Raw genomic sequence first — 16025 nt, forward strand, 5'->3', positions numbered from 1 at the left:
GTCTTTTACCCTTGCGCCTCGTCTGCCACCGCCAGTACTGTAATTGATGACGTCATCTCTCTCTCTCTATATATATATACCCACTTACTGAGTCTTTTCCCGTCTCTTCTCCTCGTATCTTCTCTTCGTCCACTACTTTACCGCTCAGTAGAAACTAGAAAGATGGGGAGTCGCAACCTTTGCCCGCGCGAAATCCGAATCAATGATGTCGGTCCGCACTGACGTCCGACTTGGAAAAACCGATGGTAGTTGGAGTAATCGACTTAAAAATACTTCCCATGGATAGAAAGCAGCAGCAGGTGAACAGTTGATGTGGAGGAGGTGAACGCCTGAATCAAGTCCAAACTCGTCGGCTTTGGACAAGCACGTCTCCAATAGTTGAAACGTTTTTCTTCTTTCCTATGAGATGACTATAGTTTTCCTAAGAAACTTCCGATTTTTCTTGAAAACTTTCAATCACCGTACGTGTGAAATTCTTCGTTTTTTCTTTTTAACCGCATCAAACGCCCCTTGTAAGAATACAATCCCAGAGGAAAAGCTTAAGGTTGCAAAAGGGGAGAAACGGAGTTTCACCTAAGCTCTTCAGTCTTCATCTTAGCACAAATCATTTGTGGAGTAACTAGACTTGCACTTTGGAATTGGAGTCCGAAAATGTAGACGACAGTTTATTGCATGGAAAAGTATTAAAAGGTCTGGATTAGTGAAATATAGTTCCCCGCTTGTGCAGTGAATTATATCAATTGTACTGCTAGTTTCTGTGCTAACCCGTGAAAGATAAATCTACACAATTGGAGGGAAAAAAATGAAACATTTGATGTTTTATTTCATGCACTTACATTGCACTTTACTGTTCCTTCTGCAAATTTGGCTATTGGAAATCGACAAATGTTGATGGTGCACTGCTTGGGATCACATTCAGGAGCCAATGTTGTTAGTCTACTAATTAAGGTCAGGGAGGTATGTGTGATAAAGGAGTTGCAGGAATTGCTTCCATGAGAGACCAGGTCAAATTTTCTTTTTCAGTTTTATTCCTCTCAACATTGGGTGGTCATGGTCAACTGAGTTTCAAGATGAGGCACTAAAGGGTTCAATATTTAAAGAGTTGAATAATACTTTTTGCAATTGGTGGGGCACAGGTTCACAATTAATAAATGGCCAAAAGAGGAAAAGGTGAACAATGATTAAAGGGCAGAAGAAAAGATGCTCCTCCAAGAAAGAAGACACACAGGTCATGAAAAAATGTGTGAAATATAACTAATCTAACGAAGACACGCTATTTTTTTTTTCTTGTGCTGCAATGTATTTGATTGGAACCAATCTGTAGTTTATTGTTCCAAGCAAAGGCGCCACTAGCAAAAAAGTAGTGGTGCAAGTCATGAGAAGATGACAAAAGTTTGAACAATGATCACAAATAATATTATTTTTCATTATTGCTTTAAAAACCAATTTTTTTTTATAACTCAACAACTCTGACCCACAATTTTCTTCTTTTATATAATTTTTTTTATGGCAATTGCGAACCGGAATCAACAATCCTGGACAACATTATTGGTAATTATATCCTACAACTAAATCGCAATATTAAGATTTGGTCAAAAAGCTTCAACTTGACCTTAAAATGGTTTAGTTTAAGAGAAAAGTTTGGAATCGGTAAATGTTTGTTTTTCCATTGCAAAACTTTTTTCTTGCTATTATAGACACAATTCTTGTTTTCCTTGTTGCGCTGGTAAGGAAAATAAAAGAGTTGCTATACGGGGAAAAAAAATTATTGTTTCCAATTTAAAGTTTAAAACAATTTTTCTAATTAAACTTACAACGAAAACCCGAATCAAACATGTATCGAGCTCCTAGTATGCAAAACGAAGCATCAGAGTTCATTAACAAGCTATGGGCATTCCGGTTCTTGCCTGAGATATTCATGTATTTAGCCAATTCTAAGCCCGCATTGGATGTGTTTCTTCAGTTTAAAAGTAGTATCTGCCACTGTTGCAGTAGAGAATCATGCTTATGAGAATCGAACTGGCGATCATGCTCTCATCATCAGTTTGTCATTCCGACCAACCATGCTACACCCCTCAAAACATAAATTTGAGTGAATTACTTTACTGTAGAAGGCATATAAATTTATAAAATTTAATCAAATAATTAAATTAATCTTACTAAGTACTCGTATAAGAGAGTTTACTCACTAGATTAACTTCGACACTAAAATTGAATTTTACTCATGGGGGCCGGTAAGACCAGCCTTAGTATTACTCAAGCTTGCAAAATCAAGTCAAGAGATGGGTGCCTTTATCAATCGTAGAGCCAGCAAAGTGCAAACATATATATATATATATATATATATATATATATATATATATATATATATATTATTTTGTTGAAATAAAGTTTTTGTATTTCATTTGATCCTGTGAATTATATTTCATTCCTTAATTATATTTCATTCCTTTTCAGTTACTGAAAATCCGAATCCAACTCCGAATTCAGTGCATCACATCTACCTGACCGTGGGACTGCATCGGAAGATCAGTAAAATCAACATATAATCTTAATGTAGACCATCGACAAAAGAGCCACAGGCCCACACGTAAAAATATGAAAAGAGATGGTTTAGATTAGGATCATATGTTGATTTTACCGATCTTCCGAATCAGGGCTGCCCACTAGCAAGGGCTCCACTTGCTCAAAAATCTTGAGCTTGAGCTCCGCTCGCAACTCCAGTCGAGCTTCTTATGACAAGTTAGAATTCTACTTGTTTAACCAATTTAACTTGTTTAAGCGTTAACTTATCTAACTAAACAATTTAACTTGTTTAAGCGTTAACTTATCTAACTTGTGTAATTTATGAAAATTTGTTTTTACCTTAACGATTAAATCCGAATATTTGGTGAACCGATTTTTGGCAATACTATAAAGTATCGATTTGTGAGTCGAGTCGAGTATAAACTAGTTGGAGTTTTTGAAACTCAAACTAGTTTAAACTAGTTTATTGTTTTGAGTATAGCCTGAATTCGACTCGTTTATAAACTAGTCGAGCAGTCAAGTTTTTTGAAGCGAGCTTAAGTCGAGCCCGAATTGGCGTGGTTCGTTGTGCAGCCTTGGCCAGGTAGATGTGATGCAGTGGATTCGGAGTTGGATTTGGATTTTCAGTAACTGAAAAGAAATGAAATGTAAATCTGAAAGTTCAATCAAGGCCCGATCCGTAGACTTCGAACGGGTTTCACTTCCATTTGCCCTGTGTTTTTGTTTGGAGCTCCGGGAAACGAAGAGAACAGCGTGAAGAGAGAGAGAGAGAGAGGGAGAGGGAGCGCAGAGGGGAAGGGGAAGAATGGCCGAGCCTCCACCTCCCAGGCTCATGAATTTCGTCTCTGAACATCAGGTTCTTCATTTCTTACCATGTCACCCTCTCTGTCTCTTTCTCTTTGCAAACCCCTAAGATTGGTGCTTAATCTGATTGTTGGCGGGGAAATTTGAGCAGTTGGATGAAGCGAGGAGAACGAGGGGAGAGCGTGTCGAGGACGGGACCGCGCAGAGAGACAAGCCTCTGTATCAGGTAAAACGCTTTGCGCTCTTTTGATTTACGTTCTCTTTTATTATTCCCTTTCGTCATCATTTCTCGGTCGAGTCGCTGCTTTCTAGTCAGCGTCTTCATGTGAACGCCTTTCCTGGGGCCAGGCGTTATCTGTCTAATTCATTCCCCTCAACTTGTTCTTTTACTTGCCTGGCTGTTCTATACCAAGAAGAAGAAGAACTAGAAAATCGTCCACATTGTCTTTCTACAAGATAAATGTGGCAGGCTAAGGAGTACTGTCAACTGGTAGATGCTACTGGAATAAAGCATAGAAGTTATAGAGATAGAGATAAGTTTAAGTAGCCAACAAGAAAGAAGGCGGTTCTTCATTATACCGCCTTCAAAGTTTCCTGACGATGCTGGTAATGGTGTCGAAGGTGTAAATTTATCTTTCTCTATTTTTTTTTTTGTTTCATCTAGATTCTTAAAGAGAACAAAGACAAGCGAGACGCGGAATTCAATGAACGGTTCAAACATAGTAAGTATAAGGAGATAAAGCTTTTTGATTCTCCATGTTGGCTCGATTCAATGTTTGCGCGATGTTACTTCAATCTGGTATCACAGACTTGTCTGAATATTCATACACCTTTCACGTAATCGACTAGTTGAAGCAGGATCATATAGGAATAATGTTTATTATTATTATGATCTTTTCATTGTTATGTTAGTTTTAGAATTTAGATTCTACTGGCCAGTGGTTTGTGCCTTTGTGGTGTTACATGCACTTCATTCGGCCGTGATATATTAACTCTTGCAAGAACAGATGGATTCGCTCATTTTAGGGCCTCTTTTCCATAAGCTGCGTATGTACCTTACAGTGTTTAGGTGAAGTCCCAGGTCAGCTCGGGGAAAAATGGAACACATTTGACTTTGCCAACATATGAGCACACTCAAATTGCTCTCAGGGAAGACATCCTTTTGTTGTTCTAGATATTACTTCATCCCACTGTTGTCATGCGACTCAAGCCATTTGATTTTGAGGTTTTTGAGGATCCGACAAACTTGACGTTGATATATATAGTTTAAATTTCTCTAACTATAGCTCATTATACGTATAATTTAAAGCCAATCCATAAGCAAAAATACTACAGTTTAATAAATTTGTGTAATTAGAAATTTGGCTGTGCTTATAGGAGAAGGCCTACTCAAGTTGTAAAATGTGACCTATTTTGCTATTAGAGAAGTGCAACTCTTAACTGGGGAAGAAAATCTTATCACAAACATATGTTGTTTATCTGAAAAACTCATTTAGGTCCTTGTGGAAGTGAGAAGAGCAGTAGTTCATTTTCCAAATTTCTTGATTATCCTTTATTTATTTTATTTTTGCTATTTAAGAACTCAATCTTATTACCAGATTTGGGAATATGATTTTTCATCCTCTGTTTGGAAGACGAGCACTTCTATAATGTGCCAATATGGAATGACAAACTTTCGATATTCTCCAAAATTTGTGTACTTGCAACAAGAACGGATAGTGCACTTCCATATTAAGTTGCACTATAGCACAGCTCAGAACCATTTGCTAATTGTAGATTGAAATCATTTTCATGTTTCTGTTTTTCTGAATTTAGTTATCCATGTAAATCATGGCTGACTGTCTCTGATGATTTTCATACTCTTTATGACTCTGTAATTATCATTCCTGACAATGTTGAGTAGCAGTCTTGGTGATGTTTGTCTTGGAATTTGCTATCAAGAACTTTCTATTGTATTTGACTTTACCTGAAGGTTAACATGGATTGGAAACTTGTGCTGCATCAATGAATTTCAAGTTTTTCATTATTTCTGTGTGTTTGTGTGATATTTGAAGTTCTCGTATCAGCAAGAATGTGTACAGAGAAGTACTCAATGAATTGGAATATGCAACTTTACTAATGCTGGTTTTCATGAACCGAAATTTCAGGGCCTCCCAAAGCTTTGGATGAAGATGAGACAGAGTTCCTGGACAATTGGGAGATGGTGAGAATGGGTTTTAAAGATATTCACTACTTGGGTATGCTTGAACCAGCAGACTGGAAAGATGAGAGCATTCTTCTGCTTTACTTAAAAATAGAAAAAAGCAGCTATTTCATATTACATAAACGATTTGATATTACATAAACGAGAGAGAGAGAAAGAGAGTGTGTGTCGATGGTTGGAAGAACAATCTGCATAAATTTGCATAAACTTTGAGACCATTTTATGTTTTCTGTGCAATATCATATTTATTACTTCTTCTTTTATCTTCATTTTCCAAATTGCTAGCTGTAGTCATGCTTATACTGCTGTCTGTGCATCTATAATGGTAGTGCTTTAGGATGCACATCATTAGTCTGTGTTCTATTTCTGTCATAACCAGCTTACATGCATATTAAAGGAGGAAAATGAGATCTTGATTCAACTGAGACTTACCACTATCCGCCACAACCTATAAGTTAAGGATCCTTCATCTAACCTCTCTGACTCACAATCAAGGAAAGAAATAAGAAGATGACATCCACTTTGTCTGTATCTGTTGTTTCTTTTGTGGGAGGGGAATTGGCGATGAATGGCTACTATGTGCACGAATAATGGTATCCAAAACACATCAATAGTAATAAACTGATCTACCGCACTTCTCTGTTGCTCTATCTTGGAGTGTACTCTTCTTTCTGCTCAAGGACATCTCACTTTTTCTCTACAGCCAAAGCTATCAAATCATTATTTATTTTTCAGTCTAAGTACTGGCAGACCTGTAACTTGCAAATGTAAGTGATCTTCCTGATTGGACCTTTTTTAATACCAGCGTGGATGTAGGAAAATGTGTGGATGTAGGAAACTGTGCATGCTGTGACCGGCTTTGGTTTCCTTTATTCTTTTTTGTGTATTTTATTCTAAAGTATGACATCTGCTATTCTCTGAAGTCTGAACAGTTCTTTTAGAGCATAGTAGGTCTTCGTTCTAATATAAGATGAATGTTAAGTAGACAATCTTCATTTTTTTTGTTCTTGTAAAATTAGAGATGTTGCGAGATTAAAGATTATCTAGATAAGTACTGTTTATGAAAGCAAAATCATGTTTTCTGTTTTAATTACATTAGCATTTAATTTCCATGGGGCATTCGACTTTTGTCTTTATGTACAGTTTTCAGCACAATGTATCACCACTTCAACCATCGGCTTTTACTTAATGAAGCACACATATCCTGAGGATTGGGAGCATATCCTTTTAATTTTAGATATTAAGATTATTCTTCATTAAAGAAGACTGTATGCTGTAATCATGGTCTTATAGATTAATTTGTGCTAAATGGTCTTTGTTCTGGTGTAGAACTGGATTTGTAGCGGCTTTACAAGCAGATTGTTGTTTCATTTTTTTGAGTTTTGTTTCTCCATTCTTGGAAGGCATTTGCATGTCAGCACGTTTTGTTGACATCAAATTTTTGTGGATGATTTTGGGATTGTGATGCCTTTAATGTAGTCAAAGAGACAGTATGAGCAGCAGATGGCAAATGATGAAGCTCAACAGCTCCAGGGTTTCCAGGTAACATTTTCTCGCTGAATGAATAAGTATTGAATGTGTTATTTGCAGGTTAGGTCATAACAGAAGTAATCTTGTAAACGTACAGCAGCCTGTCCGTATACCAACTCATTGGCCAGGTAAATGGGTATAGTTTAACGTCCTGTCTGCATGGACATTTTCAGCCAAAAAAGTTCCATTCACTTGGCTGGGGGTTTTGATTCAAGTCCTTGAACTGCATAGCCACAAATATCCGATATTAACAAGAAAAATAAAGAAAACAATAAAAAAGGGAAAATATCGCGATATATTGAAAAAAACGTTACAATGAATTTATCATGATTTTATCACGATTTTTCCCATTTTTCATTTTTATTTCATTTTTCTGTTTTTATTTTTTTCAACCTTTGTTTCGTTGTTTTATTTCCTCTTGTTTTAGGTATTTAACATAACCTCCTAAATGCAATACAATACTTGTTAGTTTTTCATTTCTTGTATTTTTACCTAACATTTTGATTTTTTATGCTTTTAGTTTTCCTGAAATTTTCCCAGAAAAAAATAACTATGTCGTTAAATACCCAAGCAAAACCTTGTCAATAAAAACCTGAGAACAATATTTGTGGCTATGCCTTCAAGTTGAAGGAGGCCAATAGTTAACAACACTTGTTCGTGTGTATGCATGTGCAAGAGAGTGGAACTCCTGCTCCTTCATAACTTCCAAGTTATTCTCTGCCCTCCCTCCTCCTCGCTTTTTCCCATTAAAATTTATTAATTTCTAAAGAATGGTTCAATCGAGAGCCATGAAACCAACATTGATGTGTATAGCTTATACATCCCATCTGCAATCTTGGAAATTTTGGACCCTTCAAACATGAACCTGCACTACGTGAAACTAGATTCTTCAGTTGAGTTCTTGCTGTATCTGATATGCAGGTACTGGTTATCTACTTTAAATTGGTGACATAGTAAACCTTGTCTAGGACCTTGTTGGATCAAATAAATGAGCTCATTTGCCCTTACAAATTTCAAATAGCTTCTTTTGCTTTTCCATATTCGTTGTTGCTTCATCATTGTTAACTTTATAGCCTTTTAACGTATTCTATTTGTTCTCAGGAAGCAGTCGCGGCACGTGCATCTGTGGTTCATGAGTTGAAAGTTGTGCCTTCTGAGTCGAGAGTTGAGGTGTGTTTGTTTGTACTCGAGTGTGAGATCCCTAGTTAAATATTTGGTTGTGGGTATATTTTTACAAAAGTAACCAAATGAATGTGTTCTCCATGCTTGAAAATGTAGTTTTTTTTTTCAAGTTGGATAGAATTTTGTAAGCTGAGAAAAATTAAAATTTTTACCTTCAAAGTTCAAATTCTTAAAAAACAGGATTTATGCACCAAAAATTCTTGATTTTCTAAACCAAAGTTTTCAAACATGGAAATCAAACCCGTGGGGTTAGTTTTGCAAAATTGTTCTGGACTGACATATTCTGCCGGTGAGTTGCATTCGAGTGTGCATTACATATTTATGTGTGTATATATATATATATATATATATATATATATATATATATATATATATATATATATATATATATATATGTAGGGAGAGAGAGAGAGAGATGATCTATTTTGCTGCTTTTTTCCTAGGAACGAAAACCTGTTAGTAAGAAGAACCCACCAGGACGCCCTTTTGGCAACGTGATAATGGTAAAGCCTCTAAAGAAGCAGAAGACAGATGCTCCAGATACTAGTCTTGGCCCCACGTCAAGGGCGTCTAATACAGACGAAGATAAAAAGTCCAGTGCTGTTGATGAGACAAAGCCACAGGATACAGATGAGAACATTAATGGCAACACAGGCCTCTGTGGTTTGGTGTCATATAGTGATGAAAGTGAAGATGACAGTGGTTAGAACACCTGTTTTATCTGGTCCCAATGTAATTTTTGCACCGTGACTATCACATGCCTTTTTTAGTCAATGGAATGAGTTCTTTTCTGACTGGTTATTTCGAGTTCTTTTCTGAATGTATGTTATTGACTGCAAGGCTGTATCCTCACAAAGCCGGCTTCGCGGTTGGAGGAGCAAGATTTTTGCCGTGGATGTTGTTTACTAGTGCGTTCATTCTGATAAATGATCTCAAACCCCTGGGTGCTCTCCTTTTTTTTGCTCACATTCAACAGAATCTGTACAAAGACTCTTGTTGAAATAATATTTCAGGTAGGAGTCTACCTAAATCCGAACGAAAAAAATATTAAGCCCCCTTATCCATTCAGATCAGGAGGCAATGGGATCGTATCTCAAAAGCAACCTTGGACGGCGGACCTCTCTTTTTGTTACAACCTTTTTCATAACACCTAGGGTCCTCAACCTCGGCAGACGACGGTTCGATTGGTTTCTGCTTCCACACTTTCTTTTTCAAAGATTTCGGGCATTATGTGTGGGCCTAGCTTCTGAACCTTAGCCTTAAAAGGTCCCTGCCATTCAGAAGACGGCGGGCCTAGCTTCCAGGGCTTTTCCACAAAGGCTGATGATTTTCGGGGCTCTGGATTCCTCCCGCCATGAAGGTAAAAGGTTGCATCAAAAAATTTCCGACGCTTACCGCCACAAGTGAAGGTTTTGGTCTCCCGGGGAGGAAATTCTCTGACGGGAACTTCGACGTCGTCTTAGTGTTTTTCCTTCATCGTGGAGTTCTTGTTTACAAACGTTCGTCTTTCACACAGTATTATTGGCCGCACTGTACCATTTGTGGAATGAAAACCCCCAGCGGTTAACTGCATGCGCTTCAAAATCTTCAGCAAATGTGAAGAGTAGAACGATTGTTCTACAAGCCCTATGGAATGAAAGAGTTGCTTTTGACACTTTGTACAGAAAACTAAGCCTTAGAACATCTTCATTTGAGGCTGGTTATTCTACTTAAAGCCCATGGAGGCTACTAGTAGCCCGGCGTGCTGGGCGTTCACCTGCCTGTCAAAATGTTCTAATTTATGTCATTATAGAAACTACTTGCTGTAGGAGCCCTAAACCTCGGTGCAGTTGATCTCTTGGTGGTTTCTCCACCAAGTTACGGAGAGACCCTTCGAGGCAGAATTAAGAAATGCTGGTGGTTCACAAACATCTCTGCTTTGGGGCAGACCAACCTCGTCACGGCACTCTTGGATCTCTGCATTCTACCATCAGCCTGCAGAAAGAAAGAAAAATCCCTCATGTCGTCAGCTGGCCAAATATGAACAATAATATAAACATCAGGCATTTGAGCAGCAAGCTAACATTTACACGTACACATCCACACGCATAAGTCCCTATCAAATCTTTTATACAAAAACACATTCTGTGGAAGAAAAAAACATGTAATACAGCATCTAAACCTTGTTCATCGGCATTTCTACGTCCATAAAATCACTGAAAACAAAATATAAAACAGAAATAGCGATAAACATCAGCAGACCATTCTTTACTGCAGAACCAATTATATATATCTAATACCCAGAAGCCAGGAGTGAAGCTATCTTGCCAACAAACCTTGGAATATGCAGAACCGGCTGTTTGCCAGTTTTGACAGGTTTTGACAGTTCTCCAACTTCGAAATTCCTAATATGAGCAATCAAGAGGATGGCTAACGCCACCTCAGATCCAAAAAGGAATCAATGGAGAATAAATAACCCAACATGCAGCACAAATACAATAGATGCGTTGGAGCTAGCGATCTTTCCCATAAAGGTTTGAAGACGGAACTAAATTGCATGAAAAGTAATATGTATCACATGAGTGGTCAGCGACTCAACAGAGCAGAGAAATCAGACAAGTAGGCCTTTACATGGGCTTGTGAAGGAAGATGAGGTGCCTTCGGAGCTAATATTTGCTACATAATAGCATTGGAAAGCTCAACGACACCTTTCTTCTTTGCCATACCGTGTAACAAGATCTGAAATTCTTCTCTCTCTTTTTTCATCCAAAGATAGTGTCATTGTGAAACTGGAACAACCCTAAGGGTCGAGAAGGTGCAGGCCTAGCACCTTGGACCACTAGTTGAACACCTAGGATTCTTTAATATTTTCAGGAAACAACTATGCTTTGGATTACTTAGATGATTGTAATTGATAAAAACATCCTTAAACATGCATAAAATTGAGAATATGTGAAATGATGACATTTTTCATGCTCATGGAAAAGGCTTGTTGCCATATAGCATGAACAACGCATGAAAGACAAACAGCCAACGGTGTATGACAATGATAATTATGATGAACAATGACGAATTGTTTTTCAACCAAAACAATTTGCCCATCCTTATCTAAAAGAATATCAGCCGAGCACCAGATGTGGAACATAGTCCATTGTCTTTGATGGTCAATAACATGGATGATGAACCATGGGAAACAGACAAATAATAAGGAGCAAGGTCAGTTCATCATGACAATTTCAAATAGTCTGCTCATCTAGGTTCACATTACAACGATGGAAAAATCATAGCTTATCAATGGAAGCATCTCTTTTTGAATTTCCTTCGTCTGTTACAATGATCATTTGATTTCACACAGTTTTCATCATCAAAGCAACTGGGTCCTTTTGAAAAAGATAATACCATGAAAAAGAAATTCATGTAAAAATGACATGTTTAGTTCTCAATCTTTAGTTCCCTACGCAATTGCTGTCCCGTCAGAAAAGGAAAAGTGTGATGCACCTCTTAGAAGGCCACGTTGCCGGTAGAAAAAATAAACCGAAACATGGGCTATCTGCAAGTGCAACCAACCTGAGGTCTATGAGGTGGTGCCAAACATGCAAATCAGATTCATGGATCTGGGCCATGTGGCCAGCTTAAACACACAGCAGGAATGCAAGTATAGCATGCAGAACGGAATGAATACCCCAAACATTGAACAACAGAAATCAAGATGAGATGCTTCACAGACCAGCTACAAATGTGCAAAAGAATTTTAAACTCCAAATAGCCGAATAAACTAAAGGACTTCATCCAAACAGAACCAATTAGATGCACAGGGAAGATCATCCATCAATAGAATAATGATAAAAGATAAAACTATTATAATTCAAGATTTTGCTGAACTAAAACCTGCAACAGAGAAACCGGGAGCAGTCGCTGTCAGGCACATCAAAGTACTTCACATCCATAAGAAGGGCCATGCTGTGTATCAAAAGACTAGCGGGGAGAGAGAGAGTACCTCAATTAGCCGCAAGCTTCTCGCAAGTTATTGAATCTTCAACGAGCTTCTTAATGGCATCTCTCAACTTGTAATAGTCATCAACGGTATTATAAATTTGATGCGAAATCCTAGCATACCCACTGGTACAATTCTCTGTATCTCGGCCTTCTAAATCTTTCGGGAAAGCATAGTGAATTGGAACCTCTACACCGAAAGTCACTCTTAAATGGGTTCTCAATTTTATAGCGTCCTGGTTACTCTGAATCTTCAAACTGGATGGCAAACCTACCATTATCATACTGCAGCTCATCTCTGGAGGCGCACCGAGTTGCGTCCCCCATGCCTTCGCCAACATCTTCCCCATCTCAAGAACATTTGCATGGTTTCGTTTGCGAATCCCATCGATCCCTCCTTCGAAGTTCTCAAGGAATTCAAAGACCGAAGGAACAACAAGCTGCGAACTATAGTCTCTGGTGCCAATCCAAGCACTCTCGATCGCCAACCCGTTTCCATACTCATGGGAGACCACCGGGTGGTGGACATCAGCTGATGCCGTTCTTTTACAGTACAAAAAGGCAACCGATGGCGGGCAGAATAACCATTTGTGCAGATTGCTAGTGTAGAAATCTGCCCCAATCGACTGAAGGTCAATCTCCACGTTTCCTATCGCGTGGGCAGCATCGATGAAGACCCGATCGACGCCCTCTTCCCTGCAAATCCTCGTCAATTCCTTCACCGGAATCACAACCGTAGGCATCGAGGTGATGTGGTCAATGACCGCCAACCTAACTTTACGGCCGCCCGACTTCCCCTTCTCTAAGGCCTTCCTGAACTCAAGGATAATCTCTTCGTCCGAGCTCACCGGAAACGGCATCTGCACCTCGACAACAGTGGCGCCTGCCCGAGCACAATAGGCATGGATGGACTTCTTGACTGCACCGTACGCGTAATGAAGCATGATAACGGAGTCGCCCTTCGGGTACTTCCCCTCGGTGAAGGACCAGGCTAGGTGCTGGAGCACGATGGCAGTCGCAGTGGTCGCGTTGTCAATGAGGGAAATCTCGTCGGGATGGGCTGCATTAACGACGGCTGCTATGGCCTCCCGGGAGCGGCGGATTCCTTCCTGGAGGGGCCCGAAGTAGAAGCGGTCGGGCTGCCTGAGGAATTCATTCTGCCACCGGCGTTGGGCGTCGAGTATCGACGCCGGGCAGCTTCCGAAGCTGCCGTTGTTCACGCGGGCTACGTGGGGGTCGTGGTGCGCGAATTCCCGCCGAATTAGGTCGGAGAGATTGTCACTCTGGTGAGAGAGCTTCGGCTTTTTCGCAACCTGATGGTTGTTCGTCCCGTTCTCTAGGACTTCGTCCATGTCGGAGTTTCACAATAAATGGGTAGGGTTTCCCGTCCCCCTTTAGCACAGTAGCTAGGGTTTGCAGCAGACAAGGAAGAAAAAGAGTGAAACCACGAAATTGGGGTTCGTAGACAGAGCACGCAGCAAAACAAAATCAGAATCAATTCTGATGTACTGCAGGGTTATCCGATGATCAGAAACAAAGAAAGAGAGGGAGAAGACGCAGGCAGCGGCAGAAGCGTCCGTGTTTGTGAGTTTCCGTTCCCTAACTTTTTACCTGAATAACCTTCATCAATCATCATTGCTAAAATATTCCTCTCCCAATTATAAAGCTAAGTACACATGATTTTGTTTTCTTTCTTGGGTTTCCTTCCATTCCCACTGCCTGAATTACATCGGAGCTGAGATAGGCAGTGGACTGCTTTCACCTTTCTCTTCCAAACTACACAAACAGGCATTTTAATAAGTCATTTATTTTCTTTACATCTCATTTATTTCTTCAATCACCATTTCCTTTTCTCTTATTTTCTTTCCATGTGAATAAAATACAAAAGAAAAGTTTGAATGGCAGCTTTTTGAAGGCAAAAACTGGATTTTGTCATCTAAGTTTGTCAACCAGATTTTAAAAACAACTTATTTATTTACATGGCAAATGTCTGGTAAGTTTTCTTTTCTTTACATCAACGTTAGGTTATTGCAAATAAAAAGAGTGGCGTGGTTAAATCAGCTTAAGATATGCACTATAGGCGGCTTAAATTGAAAGAGACATCCCACTATAAGCGGCTTGGTTTTTTCTTTACAAACACTGTTCTTCCAAAATAAATGCCCCTTTTTAGTAGGTCGTTTTCACAATATCCCGTGGATGAACAAAATTGAACACTGAACAGCTGACTGAACCAATCAAACAATGAACTATTGGAACCAAAGTATCATGTATTGAATGCAAGTGTACTTGAATTTTTGTAACAAGTATGAAGTAAATCAAGCCATAACCCGTAAAGCAATTTGCAAAATTTACAACGTAAATTAAGTCATTTTTTTTGCAATAGACTTGTTCGACACACTCGACCGATAAGTTTTGCTGGTGGAGAGAAAAATATATAAAAAAGTAATAGTTATTTTTATAATTTAGTATTAATTCACGCGTTTTTTATATATTTATTTTCTCAGCAACCTTCGTGACTAAACTGGACGACAACCAAAAAAATATATAAAAAAGTAATAGTTACTTTTATAATTTAGTATTAATTCACATATTTTTTTTATGTATTTATTTTCTTAGCGATCTCTGTGAGTAAACTGGATGACTCTAGGATGAAAAGATCGTGCACATCAAGACCAACTTTGTTACGGATCCAGGTTTGATCATGCTCGATCCATTCACCACCTTTTCAGTTTTCCCCTCCTGCGACTCGCGAGGCGTTGAGGCTAGTTTGGTCAATTCATCTCTGCATTGTCCATTCTTCGATTTCGGCACTTTTACGAGCTTGAACTTCGGGTAAAGATTTCGGACCCGATCCGTTTGAAGCCGAGGGGTAGCATTGTCATTGGGGTTTAAAGCGGCCCCCCGGACCTGGTGTCGGACGTCAGGGACAGGGAAAATCTGGACCTTTCCTTCGTGTCGCGTGGACGTCGCCGCATGAAGGCGTTTATTTTACCGCATAAATGCGTGCTAGCAGATTTGTCTTCGCTCAACTAATTTCTATATTTTAATCATCGTCATTTCTTTCGTTTTTCTTTATTTATTTTGCTCTTATACTTAATATTTTTTTTTTTTTATCATTATTCGTCGTTGGATTACGATCAGGTTATGTCAACTAGACGCTTCAGTCATTTGGACAACTTGAAGGTATTCAATTCGTCCACTAAGGCAACTGGATGAAGATTTTATTGGCTATTTTCTTTTTTTAAAAAAAAATCGTTTGGATATAAATATATTTCAATAGTCACAAAATCTATGTTGAAAATGAAGTACGTGGTGCACCCGTTAAACTGACCGCGGCCCTTTTACTTGTACTTTAACTTTTCAAATATTAAAATCAGGAGGCCGTTAATTTGATATTTTTCTTTTTAATTTTTTTAAATTTAGCTTGTGTAAAAATGTTGAGATCTCCTTAAAAAAAGAAAAAGAAAATGTAATATAGAGACTTCCTAGAAAAACCTTTAAGCACGGTAGAATTCCATTTGATTTGAGGTTTGAAGTTTGAACTAACCAGCCACGCTACTAATTCCTGGTAGGTTCGTTAGGCGCGAGTAGTTGAAAGGACGCGCGACCATTCTATTTGGATTTCAACTTTTTAATGTAGTTTCGTAACCAAGAGTTTAAAGTTCTGTGATTGATTGAATGAGGATGAACGTGTGAACCGTGTTTTCTAAATGTAAGAATACGATTTTAAATGTTTTGGACGTGATTAAATATGAAATTAGTCGATTGTCAGATGTGATTAAATATTTTAAAAATAGTTACTAAAAAC

The 16025-nt window shown here is 38.6% G+C and overlaps 2 protein-coding genes across 2 annotated transcripts; one reads left to right on the plus strand and one right to left on the minus strand.

Moving 5' to 3' along the window:
• The first annotated feature begins 3223 nt into the window (after positions 1–3223).
• Positions 3224–9046, plus strand: LOC116262203 (uncharacterized). Its single transcript, XM_031641338.2, has 7 exons — positions 3224–3382; positions 3482–3556; positions 3995–4052; positions 5478–5533; positions 7013–7075; positions 8165–8233; positions 8689–9046. The coding sequence occupies exons 1-7, from the start codon at positions 3332–3334 to the stop codon at positions 8950–8952; spliced, it is 636 nt and encodes a 211-aa protein (XP_031497198.1). The 5' UTR covers positions 3224–3331; the 3' UTR covers positions 8953–9046.
• A 760-nt stretch (positions 9047–9806) lies between these two features.
• LOC116262202 (probable L-cysteine desulfhydrase, chloroplastic) lies at positions 9807–13970 on the minus strand. The gene is made up of 2 exons (XM_031641336.2): positions 12222–13970; positions 9807–10219 (listed from the first exon to the last, which is right to left on the minus strand). Exon 1 carries the CDS (start codon positions 13567–13569, stop codon positions 12223–12225), a length of 1347 nt encoding a protein of 448 aa, XP_031497196.1. The 5' UTR covers positions 13570–13970; the 3' UTR covers positions 9807–10219; position 12222.
• Positions 13971–16025: the final 2055 nt, after the last annotated feature.

The sequence above is a fragment of the Nymphaea colorata genome, chromosome 10, assembly GCF_008831285.2.
Source record: "Nymphaea colorata isolate Beijing-Zhang1983 chromosome 10, ASM883128v2, whole genome shotgun sequence".
Classification (NCBI taxonomy): Eukaryota; Viridiplantae; Streptophyta; class Magnoliopsida; order Nymphaeales; family Nymphaeaceae; genus Nymphaea; species Nymphaea colorata.